The sequence below is a fragment of the Montipora foliosa genome, chromosome 6 (assembly GCF_036669935.1).
Source record: "Montipora foliosa isolate CH-2021 chromosome 6, ASM3666993v2, whole genome shotgun sequence".
In the NCBI taxonomy this organism is placed as follows: Eukaryota; Metazoa; Cnidaria; class Anthozoa; order Scleractinia; family Acroporidae; genus Montipora; species Montipora foliosa.
In genome coordinates this window covers 25,950,394-25,967,893 of record NC_090874.1, presented here as the reverse complement: position 1 = coordinate 25,967,893, position 17,500 = coordinate 25,950,394, and the positions used below count along the sequence as shown (strand labels likewise).

The 17,500-nt window shown below is 36.8% G+C and overlaps 1 protein-coding gene across 1 annotated transcript in view; it reads left to right on the top strand.

Moving 5' to 3' along the window:
• The first annotated feature begins 1,658 nt into the window (after nucleotides 1-1,658).
• The window catches only part of LOC138007045 (protein NDRG1-like), a 31,437-nt gene continuing 15,595 nt past the window's right edge, over nucleotides 1,659-17,500 (top strand). Inside the window, exons 1-6 of the mRNA XM_068853719.1 lie at nucleotides 1,659-1,789; nucleotides 1,871-1,906; nucleotides 2,113-2,200; nucleotides 6,094-6,185; nucleotides 6,560-6,588; nucleotides 12,363-12,425. Coding sequence (XP_068709820.1) covers nucleotides 1,760-1,789; nucleotides 1,871-1,906; nucleotides 2,113-2,200; nucleotides 6,094-6,185; nucleotides 6,560-6,588; nucleotides 12,363-12,425 — 338 coding nt within the window. The 5' untranslated portion in view covers nucleotides 1,659-1,759. The remainder of the gene's footprint in view (nucleotides 1,790-1,870; nucleotides 1,907-2,112; nucleotides 2,201-6,093; nucleotides 6,186-6,559; nucleotides 6,589-12,362; nucleotides 12,426-17,500) is intronic.

Sequence of the window (17,500 nt, the reverse complement as noted above, 5' to 3'; positions counted from 1 at the left end):
CGTATGGTGGGAAAAAATCAAAAAAATTTAATTAAGGAACCTTCGGAAGCTATGAAAGCTCTTAAGGGACATCTAAATCGGACTTTGTTTTTTGTGTTTTAAAATCGAAGTTGGCTTTTGCGAGCATCTGAGTTTGTCTTTCGGAAAATTCGTAAAAATGAGAGTTTGTTTTTCAAAATTAAGAGAATTTCCGTAAGTTGGAGTTTGTGGAATATACGCCAACTGCCAGAGACACTGACAACTCGCTGAGCTCCACACTTTAGACATGTTTAAATCGCATTGTAATGTTTACTTCGTAAAAAAAAAATAATAGTAACAGTTCCAAGATGGTAGTCACGCAGCCTTGCAACGTTCTCATTTGCTTGCTTGTTGACAACAATTTTGCGAAAACAAGCCTTTGCGTGACGACAATCATGGAATTATCATTATGTTTTGTTTCGTTTTAATTGTATTGCGGACAAGGTTTTTACGAAGCAAACATTAAAATGTGGAGCTAAGTGAGTCTTCAGTGTCTCAAGGAATCAGCATACATTCCTCAAAAAAAACTATAATTTCAGTCAGAAATTCTCTTAATTTTGAAAACCAAACTAAGAGTTTCCGGGTTTCCTCATTATTATTTTTTTGTACTCATTTCCACCATAAATGAAGGAAAGATGCCAACCATTCGAAAATAACAGTACAGGAGAATAACGAAAAAAATTGGAAAAAAAAGCCCCCCTACCCCGGCCCTACCAATCCGGGTCGGTACCGTTCGGATATCTTACCTGACTGATTGAAGTGTCCAAAAATTTTAGGGAATGATATCTTCACTTCAATTACTAGCTGAGGCGTGACCTTCTAATAACTTATGATCGAACCATTTGCTCACCCGAAACTGCTAGCATAAATATCCCTTCTGAAAACGTAAGGGACTACTTTACCCTGGTTGCGAACCTTTTAGGTGATGTTTTAGTAAAAAAATCTATATCTGTTTGGCAACGTAGAACCGAAATTCCCAGAACCGTGTGACTCTCCCGAACACATATTTCACCGAAGATTATCATCAGGTTCCCCTGACAGAAGCCTTAATGCTATTTACAAGTTGACTGCAAAAGGTAAAAGAAATCGATAAACTTAGTTAAATCACCAGTTTTAAGACTTTTAGCGAGCCAGTTACTGATAAAGTTCTTGGGTGGCAAAAGCGCTGACCCATTCATTCTTTGTAAAATTTCGAATTTTCAAAACATTTCTCAGAGATTAGAAGGAATGTCGCGTTCAAAGTTCAGAGATACATGTAACTCATGACGAAATACACTTTCAATATTCAGTACATTTTTATTGGCTGACTGATTTACAGAAGAAACTGCTCGATCATGACCAATTCACTCCCCTTCCCCTCCCTTCCCACACCTACTCAGCTCCTTCTTCTTGCCTGGAGCTTCCATCCTCGATCGATCCCGCTGTATTTCTTTTCTGTCAACTAGCTTAACTTGATTGATCGATTTAAGGGTTTTGGGTAATATCAGACTTGTGATTGTCGCAAACAGGAGTTTTACTTTGAAGTAAACGCAGATGTTTTTATTTCCCTCTTTTGTTTATTGGGCGACCGCGATGTCAAAATAAGAGCTTTGTGATTGGTCGATTTAGCTGGTCTTTGTTATATGATCACGTCCCTTCTGATCTTGGGCAACCCAGTGCAATCCCTGGCTGCAGAGGATAGGTTTGACAAGTTCTCAGGTTTTAAATTTTTTCCTGAAGAAGTATTTCTGTTTGAGAAATAATGACAGAGGAACGCAAATTAACAGAAAAGGTATTTTAGTTTTTTATTCTCGAGCTTTTGTGTTAGCACAGTTCCCTAAACTCATCTTCTCTTGGTCTGTGCACTTTGTAGGTGGAGAAAGTTGGAGACCTAACCGTGTACGTTGTGGTACGTTTTGCTTTCGGTTTGCATTTTCTCTTTTAACATAAGCTGATGTTAAGAAGATTTTGGCTTCATTTAACGGAAATACCCAAGTTGTACAGTTTGATGTGGGGATCGCAAACGATTTGTTTTAGCTCTTGCAGAAAAGCAAGCTGCTTCAATATCGTTCCTCGTTTCTATGCGATTGTTCAACCATCGTCGTTTTTTTTAAGGGCGAAGAATCACGGGACAAGCAAGAAGAAAAAGAGAATATTAAGAGGAAAGAGGTCATGATAACATTCCATGATGTAGGAATGAATCGTAAGTTAGTTTTGAACGATTTAATGATTAGCCTAACCTGCTTATTTGCAATGCGTTATTTTTAAAGCATCAAAAGCTTCCAAGTTGTTTTCGGCATGGTACCGTTTTTCAGCGTACGCCGGACAGAAATAATACTGGATAGCAGACGCAAAGCCTACATTAAAAAGACTCTCAGTTTAACTTTTTTATATTACCAGGGTACGTTTCCTTTGTTGCAAACTCCCTACCAATGCATAAATGCATATAATAGCATAAAAAGAGAGGCGGACGTGCTACGATTACTGTATTTCCTGTTAAGGGTCATTGGTTTAAATGAACTTCACTTCACTTCGGATTTATTCTTTGTAACGCTCGTAACGTTGTTAAATTTTGATTTATTAGAAATATAATTTTTAAATATTGAATGAAATCGACTTCGTTAAATTACAACATTGCGTTTGACCTGGAGGTGCGATCTAGGAGCCAGCTGTCCTCCTCGCTGGGCTTCGTTACGAAAAGGACGTGCTCTAAAATTATACGCGAAAAATATCAGTAATGTTTTGATTTTCTGAAGTAGTCCAAGATTACCTATATCCTTTTGAATTTTTAATTGATCTTATATGTTTGTTAACAAGATAGAGCATTCTTCGTTCAATATTTTTCACTCTTTGAATTCTACTGGATCTTGGCGTCGTTAAATATATTGCGCCATATTGTACAAGTTTGTTATGAATTCGATCAAAGAGTTGAAATTCTGGTTATTCATCTCAATATTTGATGTTACGAATTCCTGTTCGTTTCACTGTAGATTTACTGTAAAGAACACTTTTGATAAAGATAAAGACGTACATGTACCGTTGTTAATTCGGCGCGCAAGAAAAAAACACAACACAACTATGATACCTTTCCAAGAAAGGATATTAATCACAAGAATGTTGAGAATAACTTTGGTGTTAAAAACATTTGCAAATTAAACACTGATAAATATGTTTGGTATTGATAGCAAAACAACTTATGGTTTGTCATGTGACATTAATTCACGGTCGACTTTTTTCATTGGGTTTCTTGCTAGAAAGTCCCTTGGTCAATCACATCATGGAGCTCTCATTCATCATAATCTGTGAAAGCCTCTTTGTTGGATTTGTTTTTTTAAAGGGTGTTTTAAGCGAGATAAACTAAGAATAAAGCCAGGATCCGAGCCAGGATTCGAGCCAGGATCCGAGCTAGGATCCGAGCCAGGATTCGAGACTTAACCGAGACCTAAGCGAGACCTAACCTAACCTAACCGAGACCTACCCTAACCCTAACTAGACCTAACTAGACTAGAACCAACCTAAATAGACCTAACCTAAGCGAGAGATTCGAGAATAAATAGCGGAGAAAGCTCATCTTAGCTCGAATCCTGGCTGGAATCCTGGCTCGGATCCTAGCTCGAATCCTGGCTTGGATCCTAGCTTGAATCCTGGCTCGAAGTTTAGGTATCCTCGTTTTAAGCTATCATTTATTGGGAGAATATTGTAACAAAAGCTTGCAATGCCCTTCTTGGAAGTCAGGGTATAGTGATTCAAAATTTTAATTTCATTCAGGCCTGCAGAAAATCCTCACTTATTTGTGGTAAACACCGTGGATTATCACTTTCTAGTAAAGCTTTCTATTCTGTGTTAAGGAAGTGATGATTGGTGCTTGTTAGCAATTTGGACTCTTGAAGGTTAGGTGTATTGGAAAATGGAATCATGCACGTCAAAATTGTTTTAACCTATTTTGCTTCTCAATTTGCTTTGTCCTTCGACACTAATCCCTAACACTAATCATTAAGTAACTGGAATGAAGAGGTTTGTTGTCTAAGGAAAAAAGAGAACCAAGCACCAGACAGTGTCCCTTTAAGGTGATTCCCTTGTTTTGCAGCACCCATCTCATACTGCGCATAAGAAAGCGACTTCGGAGATGGTGGCGTTTTACGCCTGCTGGTTCAAGTGCCCCTGTGATGAAATATCAATTCTTTTTTTTCATCGGATTTCAAAACTATGTTGACTAAACACTAAGCGACCAAAGTTTTAAGCCTTGATGTAAAAAAGGCACTGTTTATTTTAACTGGAATTTTCCTATTTAATGGTCTGCCATTACTAACTTTAAGTTCTTGAGAGAGCTGGATCGAGGAGGAAATGACGTCGCAGGCTCACTAGTTTAAGAATGCAATGCGTGTGTACGCCACAGAATTAATGTGCAGCATGGGAGTTTTGGGCTTTCAGACTTTTAAACTCGCTTTTGCATATATAATAAGCTGCATTCACACCCTAAAAATTTAAGCTAGTAAGCCTTTGACGTTACTTTTCCTCTGAGGCCCTATCGGTCAGTTTTGAACGTGAGTAATGGTGGACGGCAAAATATAAAACTTACACTCAAAGTAAACGGTCTTTGGACAAAAATCAAGGCTCAAATTTTTGCCAGTCAGTTGTTAGGCAAACACTCTTTCAAAATCTGAAGGAAAAAAGGAAGTGGTTTTTTTGATCACAGGGGCACTTTAAGAAGGTGTTGAATTGGAACTCGCCCCAGTTTCACAGAAAATGATCATTTTGAAGCCGAAATTGCCCCTTTGCCATCCATTTATCATTGTGTTGCGAAGAAAAAAGCACGGTGACCCCCCATTCTTAATGGTTTTGTTTACTCGTAACAGGTACACAGAGAACATATTTCAAGGAGAAAAAAAAAGTTGGATAGTAGAAGTTGTAGTATTTATACAAATAAATGATGTGAAACTGTATTTGGAGTCCGACACTGAGTGCAAGGTGTTGACTGTAGCAGTCCAATTTGCGTACATTTCTTTGCAAGACTGAACAATTTGAGATCACTTTACTTATAGATTTTTGCCCGGACAAACAAGTAGCTTCAAGTTTTCAGTAATATTCAGTAGCTTTTGCTACATAACAACAATTTTTTTGGTTGATCTGGTTTTGAACACTTCCTGTGTAACTCACTCCCAGGAATCACTGCCAGGAATCAATGGGTTAAACTTGGCAGAGAATGCAAAGTGGGGGTTGTGCAGGAGCTCATTTTTGAGATGTTAGCATTTGAAGACAAATTATATGGTTTTTTCAATGGCTCTGCCATAGTAGCCTATTATGTTACAACATTGAGGGGGCTGTGTTAAGCAACGAGTAAAGTTTGACGTGGCATCAAAATGTAGCGTGTTGTGGAATCAATAATTCTAAGTAGTGCAGAGTCTTGAGGGTGCTGAAAATACAGTTACTGTAGTTTGACTTCACCTCTTTCATGAATGATAAAGGTGTAATGATATACCAATAAGACAATAATAATAATAATTATTATTATTATTATTACTACTATCCGGTGACTGTTCCATAATACTTGGTTTAGCTGGCTTATATTTGCTCATTTATTACTTAATATATTTCTTGCTTGGATTTTTATACTCTGATTATTATTATTATTATTATTATTATTATTTTTATTTTTATTATTGTGCTCAAAATAATACATGTATGCTTTAACAGTAACAGCTCACCTCTAGCATGGCATTGATGAAATAATCGGATTCGTTACATGCAGGACTACTGAGGTTGTTGTCGGCACATTAAAATGTTTAGAAGCCAATACCTAATTGCAACATAATACATTAACCATTATATTCACATCGAATATGCATGTATACAACTGAATTATTATTCTCAAATTCTGTGTGAATAAATTGAAATTAATACATGTGTACTTTTCCACAAGAGCTCATATTTCTTATTGTGAAAAAATTTAAGTGAAGTTACCGCAAGTTTAGTGTCGTTTCCCTCTTTGTTGTCCTCCAAATGATGGGAGCTTTGCATTATAGTTATGCGTACATATGTACTGTCATTGTATTTTATCTGTTATTAATACCAAAAATTGTTTATCTTTTTTCTCAGACAAGACCTGCTTTGACAAGTTTTTCAAGCATGAGGATGTTGTTGGCTTGTTGGATCGATTCATTATTTACCATGTTGATGCACCGGGACAGGTGAAGATTGCTATTTCATGTCTTTCTAATTAATTTGTAAATAAGAACTAAAGTGCTTTTAAAATTGATGTGAGGATCACTTTGTTAAAATTGAAAAGTAGGATGTATTTTGTTTGTAGATAGAAACTGAGAATGCAGATGGATTATTAGTTCTGTTGGTTCGTTCAGTTTCTATTTACACACTTTTTTTTAAAACTTAGAAACAGCAATTAGTTCCAGAGGCATGCAACAACTACCTTTTTTGTCACATTTTTTTGTCCATAGTTTTGGGTTAAGAGCAAGAGAGGACTTACATGTATGCACAAGCTGTCTAAAACTTTTTGGAATTTCAAAAGCTGTTAACACTTGGTAGCTGATAAACTTTTCTTTTTCAGGAAAGCAAAGCAGAGAACCTCGCCCCTGAGTAAGTATCTGAACAGGTTATTTTGCAGAACTTTGCTTACTATCGAAATTCACTATTGGCTCATATTTCAAACAGCAACAGTTACTGTTATTAGGTAATATCAACATAAAAAATATTTTATTTTAGCCAATCCTTAAAGTTTACCTTGATTATGATGATGATGATGATGATGATTACAGGGCTGTCAACTCTCCCGGATAATCTGGGAGACTCCAGATTTTGGACCGTATCTCTCAAGATTACAGTCTGAAATCTCCTGATTAATTGCAGAAGTTTGTCATTTCTAATGAAAATCAACTTTCACAACAACAAAATTTGGTTATTCAAGCCTGTAAATAAGCGCCAGTCATCGGACATTTGTCCAGTAAATTTGAGGCTTTGACTGGCAAACGATCAGTATGACCGGACAGGCTGACCAGGGTCTTCTGTTACAATGCAAAATAAGAATAGATTTTCACTCCAGAAAGCCAAATGCGAACGTGGCCTTAAATTTATGGCTGTAAAACATAATGCCTAAGTTTCATTTTGATTTGTTTTCATCTGCAGCTTGCGTTTCACATCGTCTTGCATTTCACACAATGCTGCCATGTTGGTGGACCGTCCTTGGTCCACCAATATGGCGGCGGGTAATCAATGAAAACACCTGGAGTTCGCTTTGCCATGAAAGCACTTACTTTTGCTGACAAGATAAAAATTAATACATGCGAATGAACACATCTCGTCATGTACTTGAAACATTGAAACTTCTGAGGATCATAGGAAGAGACATGTTTTTCAACCAGCCTGAGCTCTGTATCATGGTGTCATGCAAGCTGACCATTCGGAAATTCAAAATGCTGAATTTTCAAAACAAAAGATGTTACCTAACTGGAAAAAAGATTTATTTCTACTGGTACATGTAGCTCATCTTCAACCCTGCTTGTTTAGATAAAAATTCAGAAGACCATGATTTTCATTTTGTAATTTGATGATGTCACTGTGGAAACCATCTAGACGCTAATTTTTATTTTGCTCAAATTACAATGTCAAAAATGTATCCTTCCCCAGTCAAGTCAAGATCTTTACTATGATTATTGATTAAATAACGACATTATCTCTTTGGATTTTAAACAATATTTAATGTAAAAGAAGACAATTTCACAAGTGAACTGAATTTAGTAGACAAAATCAACATATAATCATCATGGCAGAAAAGCGCTTTATGAAAGTTCGAAAAAAGTCAGCCGATCTTAACCGTTTTTGTTCTAATTTGCTCAAAATAAATACTGTGTCTCCTAAAATATGTTGCATGATTTCCATGCCCCAGTGATTTTCTGTCTCTGATTCACTGAAAATGCATGTGCACATGAATATTTCAAACATTAAAATTAAAATAGTACTGTTTTAGTACATTGGTCTGAAGAAACGTCTAAAACTCGTAGATAATTGTATTACCTTCGATTGGTCACCAAGAAATATTAGAGTACTTAATTACGTGAGTTGGGTTCAATGAGTAGCGTCTGTGTTTTTGAAAGTGTTCCCATTTGCCCAAACCATGTCACACATGACCATCACCTGCAACTATTTCAATTCTTTATTAATGCTTCGAGTTGCAGAGAAGAGCAGTGATTTCCCCGTGGAACACAGACATTTGAATTCCTCCAAAAGTGACTCTATCTTCCCACATGAATCTTGACTTGATGTTAAGACCTTGCACATGATTCCGATCATGCTAGAGCAGCCTTCTCAAAACCGACCAGTCGACGCCTCCTCAGAAAGTTTGACCATCTCCTTTCAGCCAGAAAATGTCAGACACAACACATTTTTATCTTGAATGTAAAGTCACTGAAGATATTACAAAAAGCTTGAAAAAAGCTTGTTTGACGTACAAATTCGCATCCACACTATTTTTTTGCGTCACACACTTAAAGATGTTTATTTAACTAAAATTCCAGTATATCTTATCAGACTCCATGCAAATGTCAATTCCATATGTGAAATTTTGTCACTTTAAATCCCCCAGATTGCACTAAATTGCATCTGTGAATGTCCAAATTTAAAAAATTCCCTAGGGGAGCATGCCCCCAGATCCCCCCTAGAAGCTTGCATCCTTTGGGCACTCGCTTGGGTGCCTTTAGCACCAAACCATCTCCACTTTCCTTATAACCTGCTCCCCAAAAACATTTTGAGAAGGCTGCCTCTCCCCTTCACATGATGTTTAAATATGAAATAAGTACATTTCCCATGCATCAGTGGAATGCATGGTACAGCAAAATCAGTATCACATTTGTGCGTACTTACTATTGCTTCAGTTCTACTTCTTATATACAGTTAGTTATGAAGTTGATGAAATCGACTGAGACTTTTGCAATCTAATTGATTTTCATCATAATACAAGCTAACTGATATGCATTTACAACAAGTAACAAGTAAAGAGTAGAATCCGGCCATGTCTGCTGATTTGACACAATTTTAGCTCGGAATTTTACAAATATATGTAAGGATAAATCTTAAATGTTTCACTGCTATATCTTATTAAAACTTAAAAAGGGACCGAGGAAATGATACTAACAGACAACTCTCTTTTTTCCATTTAGAATACTAGAATGACAGCCTAATTTTGCTACTTTTCGTCAATGATCCTAATCCTTGCGAAGTATGACATCCATAAATCCAATTATTCTTATCTACATTACCATCACTGAAAAGCTTCTTGGTAACCAAGCTTTTATTAGGGGTGTGCCGGAAGTGATGATTGATTTCTTCCCTTTGAGCCTTTTTAATCTAAACTTACTGCATTTTTGCTTCAGTAAAGTTTGAGAAGAAGTTTCCAAAATTAATATTTTATATAAACGACCCATGCATCATGCGTGACACGTAACACAATGAAATCTGCGGTCAATCATTTGAGATGAATCGCGTTTGTAGCTAGGCCAGGTAAAGGTTACATGTTCTCATATATGAATTTACTGCTAAAAAGGTTTGTTTCCCTGGAAAATAGAATGTTTAGTTAATCGCGGTATATATAGCTTAAGTGATTCACACGGAAATGTTGACAAGTAGACAAATGAATCTGAACTTGCTTTCTTGTTATTGTTATTTTCACACTTAAATTTTGAAGACAAAGGGTGCCATGACCCTTGTACTAGACTTACCTCTCGCTCATCCACTTCGCATACGAAAAATAATGATTCCCTCGCTAAAACATTTTCTCCTGGGATTCTCGTTAGGTTGACTTGTGGCAAGTCTACCCTTGTACCGACACTGAGAGGTTTTGTTTTCCTTCTCATATCATGTTTACAAAACACACACGGACTAATAAGTTAATAAAGTAATTCACACTCGTGACCAGTACTGTGACATGTGGAAGACCTGCTAATTTGGGGTGACGACTTAATGAATGACAAAGCCAAAATTTGCAACGACACCTGGAAATTCTATGACTACTACAAATGATTTATTAAAAGTTCTTGGTCTGGTAGTTAAGTATCCGTCTTTTCCCCTTCTTTTTCACAAATGCCAATAATATTGAACTTTAAATATTTAAAACTTGAAACTCTAAATTTTTTCCCTACCAGCGTAAACGATTGGACAAATTGTCCAGCCATCTAAGGATTTGACCAGACAAAACCAATTTTTGACTGGAAATTGTCCGTTGACTGGCCATTATTTGCAGCCCTGAACCTTGTCCCATAGCCTGACATATGGCAGGCTTGTAGCAAAAAAATATTTGCAGACTTGGTTATTTTAACATCAATAATAACAAAATTCAAACGTGTCATAATTTAAGCAATAATATGATTGGTCTGAAATGTTGCAATACCAATTGCATCTTTTCACTCTTTTTTTTAATTTTTGCCAAGGTTGTGTGAGGTCTTGTGAACTTGTGTCAAATTGCGGAGATTGAAGATGTCGCTTGTTTTTACTTCGCTTCAATGGGAGTTTTAAGGACTTTTAACTTGGAAAGACAAATGTAGCTGAAAAAATTGTAAAGATTCCCAATTTAAATATCATATGTCGAACAGGGTCAACAAGTATTTTTTTGTGTAAAAGACGTAATATGACGTCACCAGAAATGACGTCCCAATTAAGCGTTTTTTTTTTCTTTTTTTTTATCTTTATTTGATAAAGCAGGTTAAAATTACAAAAATTACAAAGTAATAGTTGCATCGGCAGCTATCAGCTGATGTGGACCTGCTGTGTAAAACTATTTAGAATATAAGAAATAAAATATAGACTAAAACAATTACAATTACAATTACTCCATATGCCCAATCACAAAAAAGCTGCCATAAGGATAGGATAAGACATCTAAGGGAGACACTAAAGAGTGTATCCCATCTCTCTACATACCCCATAACAGTACTTCTGTAAGCAGGTATAGATTAAAATAGATAATAAATAATAATACATAAACTTCATAGTGGACTTGATGAATACATAAAATTAATAATAAATAAAGTCATCATTCTTGTTTGAAATTACAATAGCTTCCTGAATGAAAAATTAAGAATGTCTTTTGAGTGCTTTCTAAGTATTGCTTCAAACCCTTCTTTGCTAACATTACATAGTTTAACTTTTTTATTTATAAAGTTCCAGATATTTGGGCCTCTATATTGGAGAGAACTTCTCCCAAGTTCAGACTTTACCCTAATAATATTAAATTGATTACAAAATCTTGTTGATCTGGATGATATTGAAAACATATCCAAAATTTGGCTGGGGGCAGCTCCTACAAAAATTTCATGCATCTTAAGTAATATACGTCTTTTATATAAATAATTGATAGGAAGCCAATTACACTGAAGCAAACATGAGCTACTTTCTTGTGAAGAAGGGAGACAATTAATTATACGACATGCATGAGCGTGAATGTGATCTAAACTATTAAGTAATGATTGGGAACAGTTTCCCCACACTGATATTCCATAAGTAATGCTAGGTATAATTGTTTTAAAATATATTTCTTCTAGAGTCAACTGAGGTAAATATGACATTCTCCTCAGAGCACCAATTTTTTTGGAAAAAGAAGCTTTAACAATGTCTACTTGGGAATGCCAGGAGAGTTTATTATCAATTGTAACACCCAGACAGCTTGTAGAGTTGACAAGCTTCACAAAGCCAGGGCCAAAGTGCAAAGGCTGCAAAGGACCAATAAACTGCTGCTTTGCCAGTATCATAGCTTCAGTTTTTGTAGGGTGAATAGTCAATTTGTTTAGAGAGCTCCACTTAGATATCTGTGACATCATAACATTCAAAGATGAGATAACTTGGTCAGTACTTGAACCAATTGTATAAAGTGTCGTATCGTCAGCATACATCATGGCCAAGCCATCTTTTACTTGGTTAGGAAGGTCATTGGTATAGATAGTGTATAATCTTGGGCCGAGCAGGGATCCTTGAGGGACACCGAATTTAATAGGAAGAAGAGCCGACCTTTTGTTGTTTATTTCTGTGACAGTGTATTGATATCTATCAAATAAATAATTCATGAGCCACTGATGTAATGGGTCAGAGATACCAACTGCATTGAGCTTTAAAGATAGGATCTCATGTGAGACAATGTCGAAAGCTTTTTGGAAGTCTATAAAAATTGCTGCAACAATTTGACCCTTGTCCATAGCTAGCTTCCATTATGACACCATAGCTAGCTTCCGTTATGACACCATCTATCATCCCATCCCAATCAATTCTCAATATTTGAAGACTTTAGGGGTGGACAGCCCTGTGATGATGATGATGATGCTGATTATTATTATTATTATTACTATTCTGACATTGTTTTTTTTTTTCAGTTATCAATATCCAAGTATGGCAAATCTAGGAGAGATGGTGGGCAATGTTATTGATCATTTTAAGTAAGTTTGTGTAATGTTTGTGAGTTAACCCATTGACTCCTGGTGGTTCCTCATTGACGACTAAAATTGTGTTGTGTTCTTGGGCAAGGCACTTTACTCTCACGGTGCCTCTCTCCACCCAGGTGTATAAATGGGTACCAGCGTAATGCTGGGTGTAACCCTGCGATGGACTAGCATCCCATCCAGGGGGGAGTATAAATACTCCTAGTCGCTTCATGCTACGGAAACTGGAGATAAGCGCCGGCCTGATGGGCCTTCCTAGGCTCGTAAGTAATGAAAATGGTGTCCAAGTACGATTGTTGCAATGAGTATACTCCTCAAAACAGTAGGAATTTAATGAATATGTTAAGGGAATACCCCACCAAATATATGTTGAGTAAAGTTCTTGATCACAAAGAGCCAGTTCCTACAGTATAATTTGATATTGGCTATGCTGCAGCCCGTTGCTGCTCCTTGAAAATGTATCGGACCTATAATCAGTGACGTCTCTTGACACTTCCTCTCTGCCTTCTTCTTCGCCACAATTCCAACATAAGAAGTTGACCACGACGCAAAAACTAATTCTGCTTTTTTTTTCTTATGATGTCATGAGATCAAGTTACGCAAAGCAATCACGCATATGGAAAACAGGATCACAAACACAAACACAAAACGTGACAGTGTTTGCGATGGAGCCAACGCAAACTGTTTGCAACTGTTTGCAACGTTGTGAGGTGTATTTGGAAAGAGGTCACGTACTTGTTTTTATCCAAATATAATTTACTTCAAAGCAAAAAAAAAGAAAGAAAGAGATAATATGGAGCGACTTATTTCGTTTACTAGGAATGGTGAATCTGGCACAAAAAAGAGAGAAAACTTGCTTGGGAGCACTGTGGCTGCCAAGTATTAATTGATTCCGAAAACCATTCAAGCATAAAATGCTTGAAAATCTTATATGAGGGCAAGTCTGTTCTTTCCAATTTCCTTTATACCTAATTTAAGATATTATTACTGGGTTGCCAAACCCAGTCGGAATCTGTCTTTAATTTCGTCGTTTTTTTATTTTTCGTTTTCTTTTTTTTTTTTTTATTTTTTTCCGTGTCGGTAAAAGTCTTGCCTGTCACTCCCCTGCTAAGTGGTGTCTTTGTGCATAGAGCCTTCTACCCGTATTTTCTTAGGATCGAGAGGGTAGTGGGAAATGCGTAGATTTCTCTGGTGGACACAGTAGAACGATTAACTTAACCGGCAATGGCGTCGAAAGTCATGTAACGCGAATGGCGTTTTAGTGGATCTTTGAAGAAAACGTACGCTTATGAAGCTCAATAATGGCAAGCGAATTGGATACTGAACAAGACAGGTGGTCGAATGTTAGAAGCGACGAGTAATGGACTGCGACAACAATCTGTCGCCCGTCGAGCCGTTATCAAAGTGAGCTGTCTTCCTAAAATTTTGCTAAGTGTGGTGTTTTGTACAACACTCAAACCAAATGAACAGTTCTCTGGTAACTCAGTATGGGTTCAACAAAGACAGAGAAGAAATCCATATAGTGGATCTGTTATCTCAGTTGTCTCGCTATTTGTCAGATTTGTATTTACCTGTTCTCAACTCTGCACAGTCTTCCGGGGTAACAATTGGAAATTTCACTAATAAGTCATTGACGTGATTGGCGTTTTAGTGGATCTTTAAACAAAATATACCCTCGTGGAGCTCAAGAATGGATCGTCAATTGGATAAACAAGACAGCGCTGAAAAATAAATGTCTGGATTTTAAGCGACGAGTAATGGTCTTCGACAACAATTTCATTTTTCGCCTTTGGATATCAAGTGAGCTTTGTTTCTAATATTTTACTAACTTGATATTATATAAAAAACTGAAATCAAATAGCAATTTTTTTTATGGATTTAACAAACATTGAAGGAATCGAACGCCTTGAATGTATCACAGTGTTTACTCAAGTCGCATCTTAGTTGTCTGGCAATTTACATTTACATTTACCAGTATTTTGTACTCACCCCTGCAAAGGTGTAAAATATTTGGAAATGTGACAGTGAAGAATTATTTGAATGAAAGTTGTTGTCGCTTTTCTGCTTCATTGTTTACGGTCAAGGTTCCGAGTCGAAAAGGGTTTGATGTGAACTGTCAAAACTACATGTATTTGATTGCATCTCTTGTTCGCACGCACGCAATTGAAATAGGAAGGTATTTTTGCCTCTAATAGTAAATATGTTGCTTGTTTCGATTAATTTTTCGCTGGAAAAGGATTTTGCCGAGATATTTCCAGCCTTTGTGAACTTTAATATCACGTTGTGTAATTTTCCAGCTTAACAAATTTGCATACGTGTGTTGAAATGTGATACGCGAGGATCATTTTGATAAATAACCTCATCATGGAGAGTAAATTTTTGACTTTGCTGAAACAATGATCAAACTCAAGAGTTGCACGATTGAGATCTTTGTGTTGAATTTGCACATTTCTTGTCAAACTTTATAACACTTGAAAGAAAAAGAAAACTAACAAAAACAAAACCTTGTATCTTGCCATCGTTTGACACAGATGCTTCACTGTTTCGCCGCCGCGGTATAAACTTCATCACGGCGCCCGCTGAATCCGATGTCACTTCGATTTTGCGCTTTACTTTTGCGGCCAAAAGTACAGTAGCAAAATTGAACGTAGCAAAAATATCCCAAAATGTTTGTCGTTGATCGTAACTTTTTATATTCGGGGTTCAAAATTAATGTTGTTTTCATGTCGTAAATGTTGTTGCTGATGACAAAATATTTTATTCTCGATCGACCATCCTGAAAACTTCCTTCTGCTGTTCCTAAAAGCCGTGTATCCATATTTATTCACTTTTGCTTCAATATTTGTTTTGAATAAAGCAAGCTAACAAAATCTGTACCTTGCTTAGTTCGCATTTTTGGGCGTTAAAATAGAACTTTCGGTCCTTTGCTTCTGTTACGGAGTGGTATAATTTTTACGTTACGCATCCAAATACTAACCCCGCCGGATAGGGATTGACTTCAATGAACTTTTGTAAAATATAAAGCTGTCAGACGCTCAGAGTGCACGCTTAAACTTGTGGTAAAAGAAGTTGTGAGGGAACTTGGAAATGATCAACATTTCAGCGTAGAAGCAAATGTTATTTTCATCAATCTTTCTGGGTTTGGTACTTTGCGAGTAACCACATGTCTTCTCAGGGGGCTATTTACCTAAGACTTTAACCATGGCACTACAATGATAGACAATACCAAAACAATATCATGCACTGTTAGAGCTACATATTACACAAGGACAACTTGAATCTCCTGGAAGACAACACACAGCTCAGTTGACATTATGAAATAAATCGCTGTGTTACTTCACTACCACACGTAAGCATTGCGTGTCAATTTTTTCTAAAGAGGACAGGAATTTCTTCTCTCTGACAAATGATTAATTAATAGGCTGGTAGCCAGGTTTTTTATCCTCAGAAAAGGATCTGTTTCGTCATACAAACGTGTGAGGACCTGTGTTCTGGGTGACCCCTTAAATGGTCTTAATGACCCCCAACTTGAAAAAAATTGCCTGGAACGCTGCACGTACTACAGGCAACCCAGTGTACCCTCACGGAGGGTCTAGTTTTTCCACATTCTGCTGCTTTTGTGCTTCATGCGTAAAAATGGTGCTTTCAGGTTAAAATCTCAATCGCAAATAGCTCTAATGAAAAGAACAGCCTTTCCACAGACTCCAAACGAGCAGTTTAGTTTTATGTATGGTTTATTTCTTACTTTACTTTGTTCCGCATTTTCCATACTCCAGTGCATTTGTGAGTTGCAAAGTTTTGGCAACGGTTCTGTGAGAATTGGCCTCAAGGCCACGAAAACTTTGCCTTCGTGAGAAAATTAAATACAGGAAGCAGAACACTCCAGCATAATTATTTGCACCACTGTTGCGAGGATGAATATGAGAATGAGAATATTTACTCAAAGCGCGAGTTTTGTTTGGGAATGTGGAAATTTTTTCGTGATAGTTTTAACAAATGAATGAAACTGCACATGACGAGACTGGCTAGGGCAAATTTAGATTTGGCTAGTGAAATCAGACCTGATACTAGCCACTAGGCTAGTGAGCTAAAAAGTTAGTCTCGATCCCTGGGTTTAGGGAGGGCCATGTGTTAGGAATATCAGTAATTACTAGTTAACGTTACATGTGTGAAGAAAGTTCGAAATTGTTCGTAGTCATGCAAGCATTATCCATTAGAACTAGTTTACCAAAATGGTAGAAATGCTGCCAACGGGAAGGGAGATGTTCATGCAATTAACAGCAGTGTGTGCGTGGAATTGAATAGAGATTTTAACAGGTCCTGAGCAGGGACAGTACAAAACGTCTCCACTTGAGAGAAGAAAGAAAACAACAGATGGTTTTCACAGTGGCATCACCAAGATTCTAAAATCAAAATTGCAAGGTCTTCTGACTTTTTACCTGAAGGAGATTGAAATCAGTGTCTATTTCCGTGACTCCCTATGTTTCAAAAATACAGCATTTAATTATTTTTGAATTGTCACCTTGCGTGACACTGCGATACAAAGTTATTTGGTTGAAAAAGATCTATCCCCATAAATCTCAGCAGTTTGAACCTCTCAAATACATTAGGAGATGTGTTCGTACACATGTATTATATCTCATGAGCGAAAAGTGAGCACTTTCCTCGCAAAGTGAACTCCAGGGCCCAGATGCTTTCCTTGACTGCTGGCTGCCATATTGGTTGACCACTTGGCGTCTCCATACGAATCTCTATTTTATATTTTTAAGTTACGTGAAACGCTTCAACAGATACATGTAACTCAGAAACAAGGTACCGCACAGACCTGGGCCCGGTTGTTCAAACGGATTAACGCTAATCCCAGATTAAAAATAACCCAATAAGTTTATTTTTCTACTCCAAAATGCTGTTCAACATTGATATTCTGCAAAGTTTTACATTAGAAAAAGTCAATCTTGAAAAACAAAAATAAGCAAAAGAAACTTTCACCAAAAAGTTAAAAACATCAAACAAAAGTTTACTCTTATCCTAGATTAAGTTAATCAGCTTTCGAGCAACCGGGCCTGAGAATT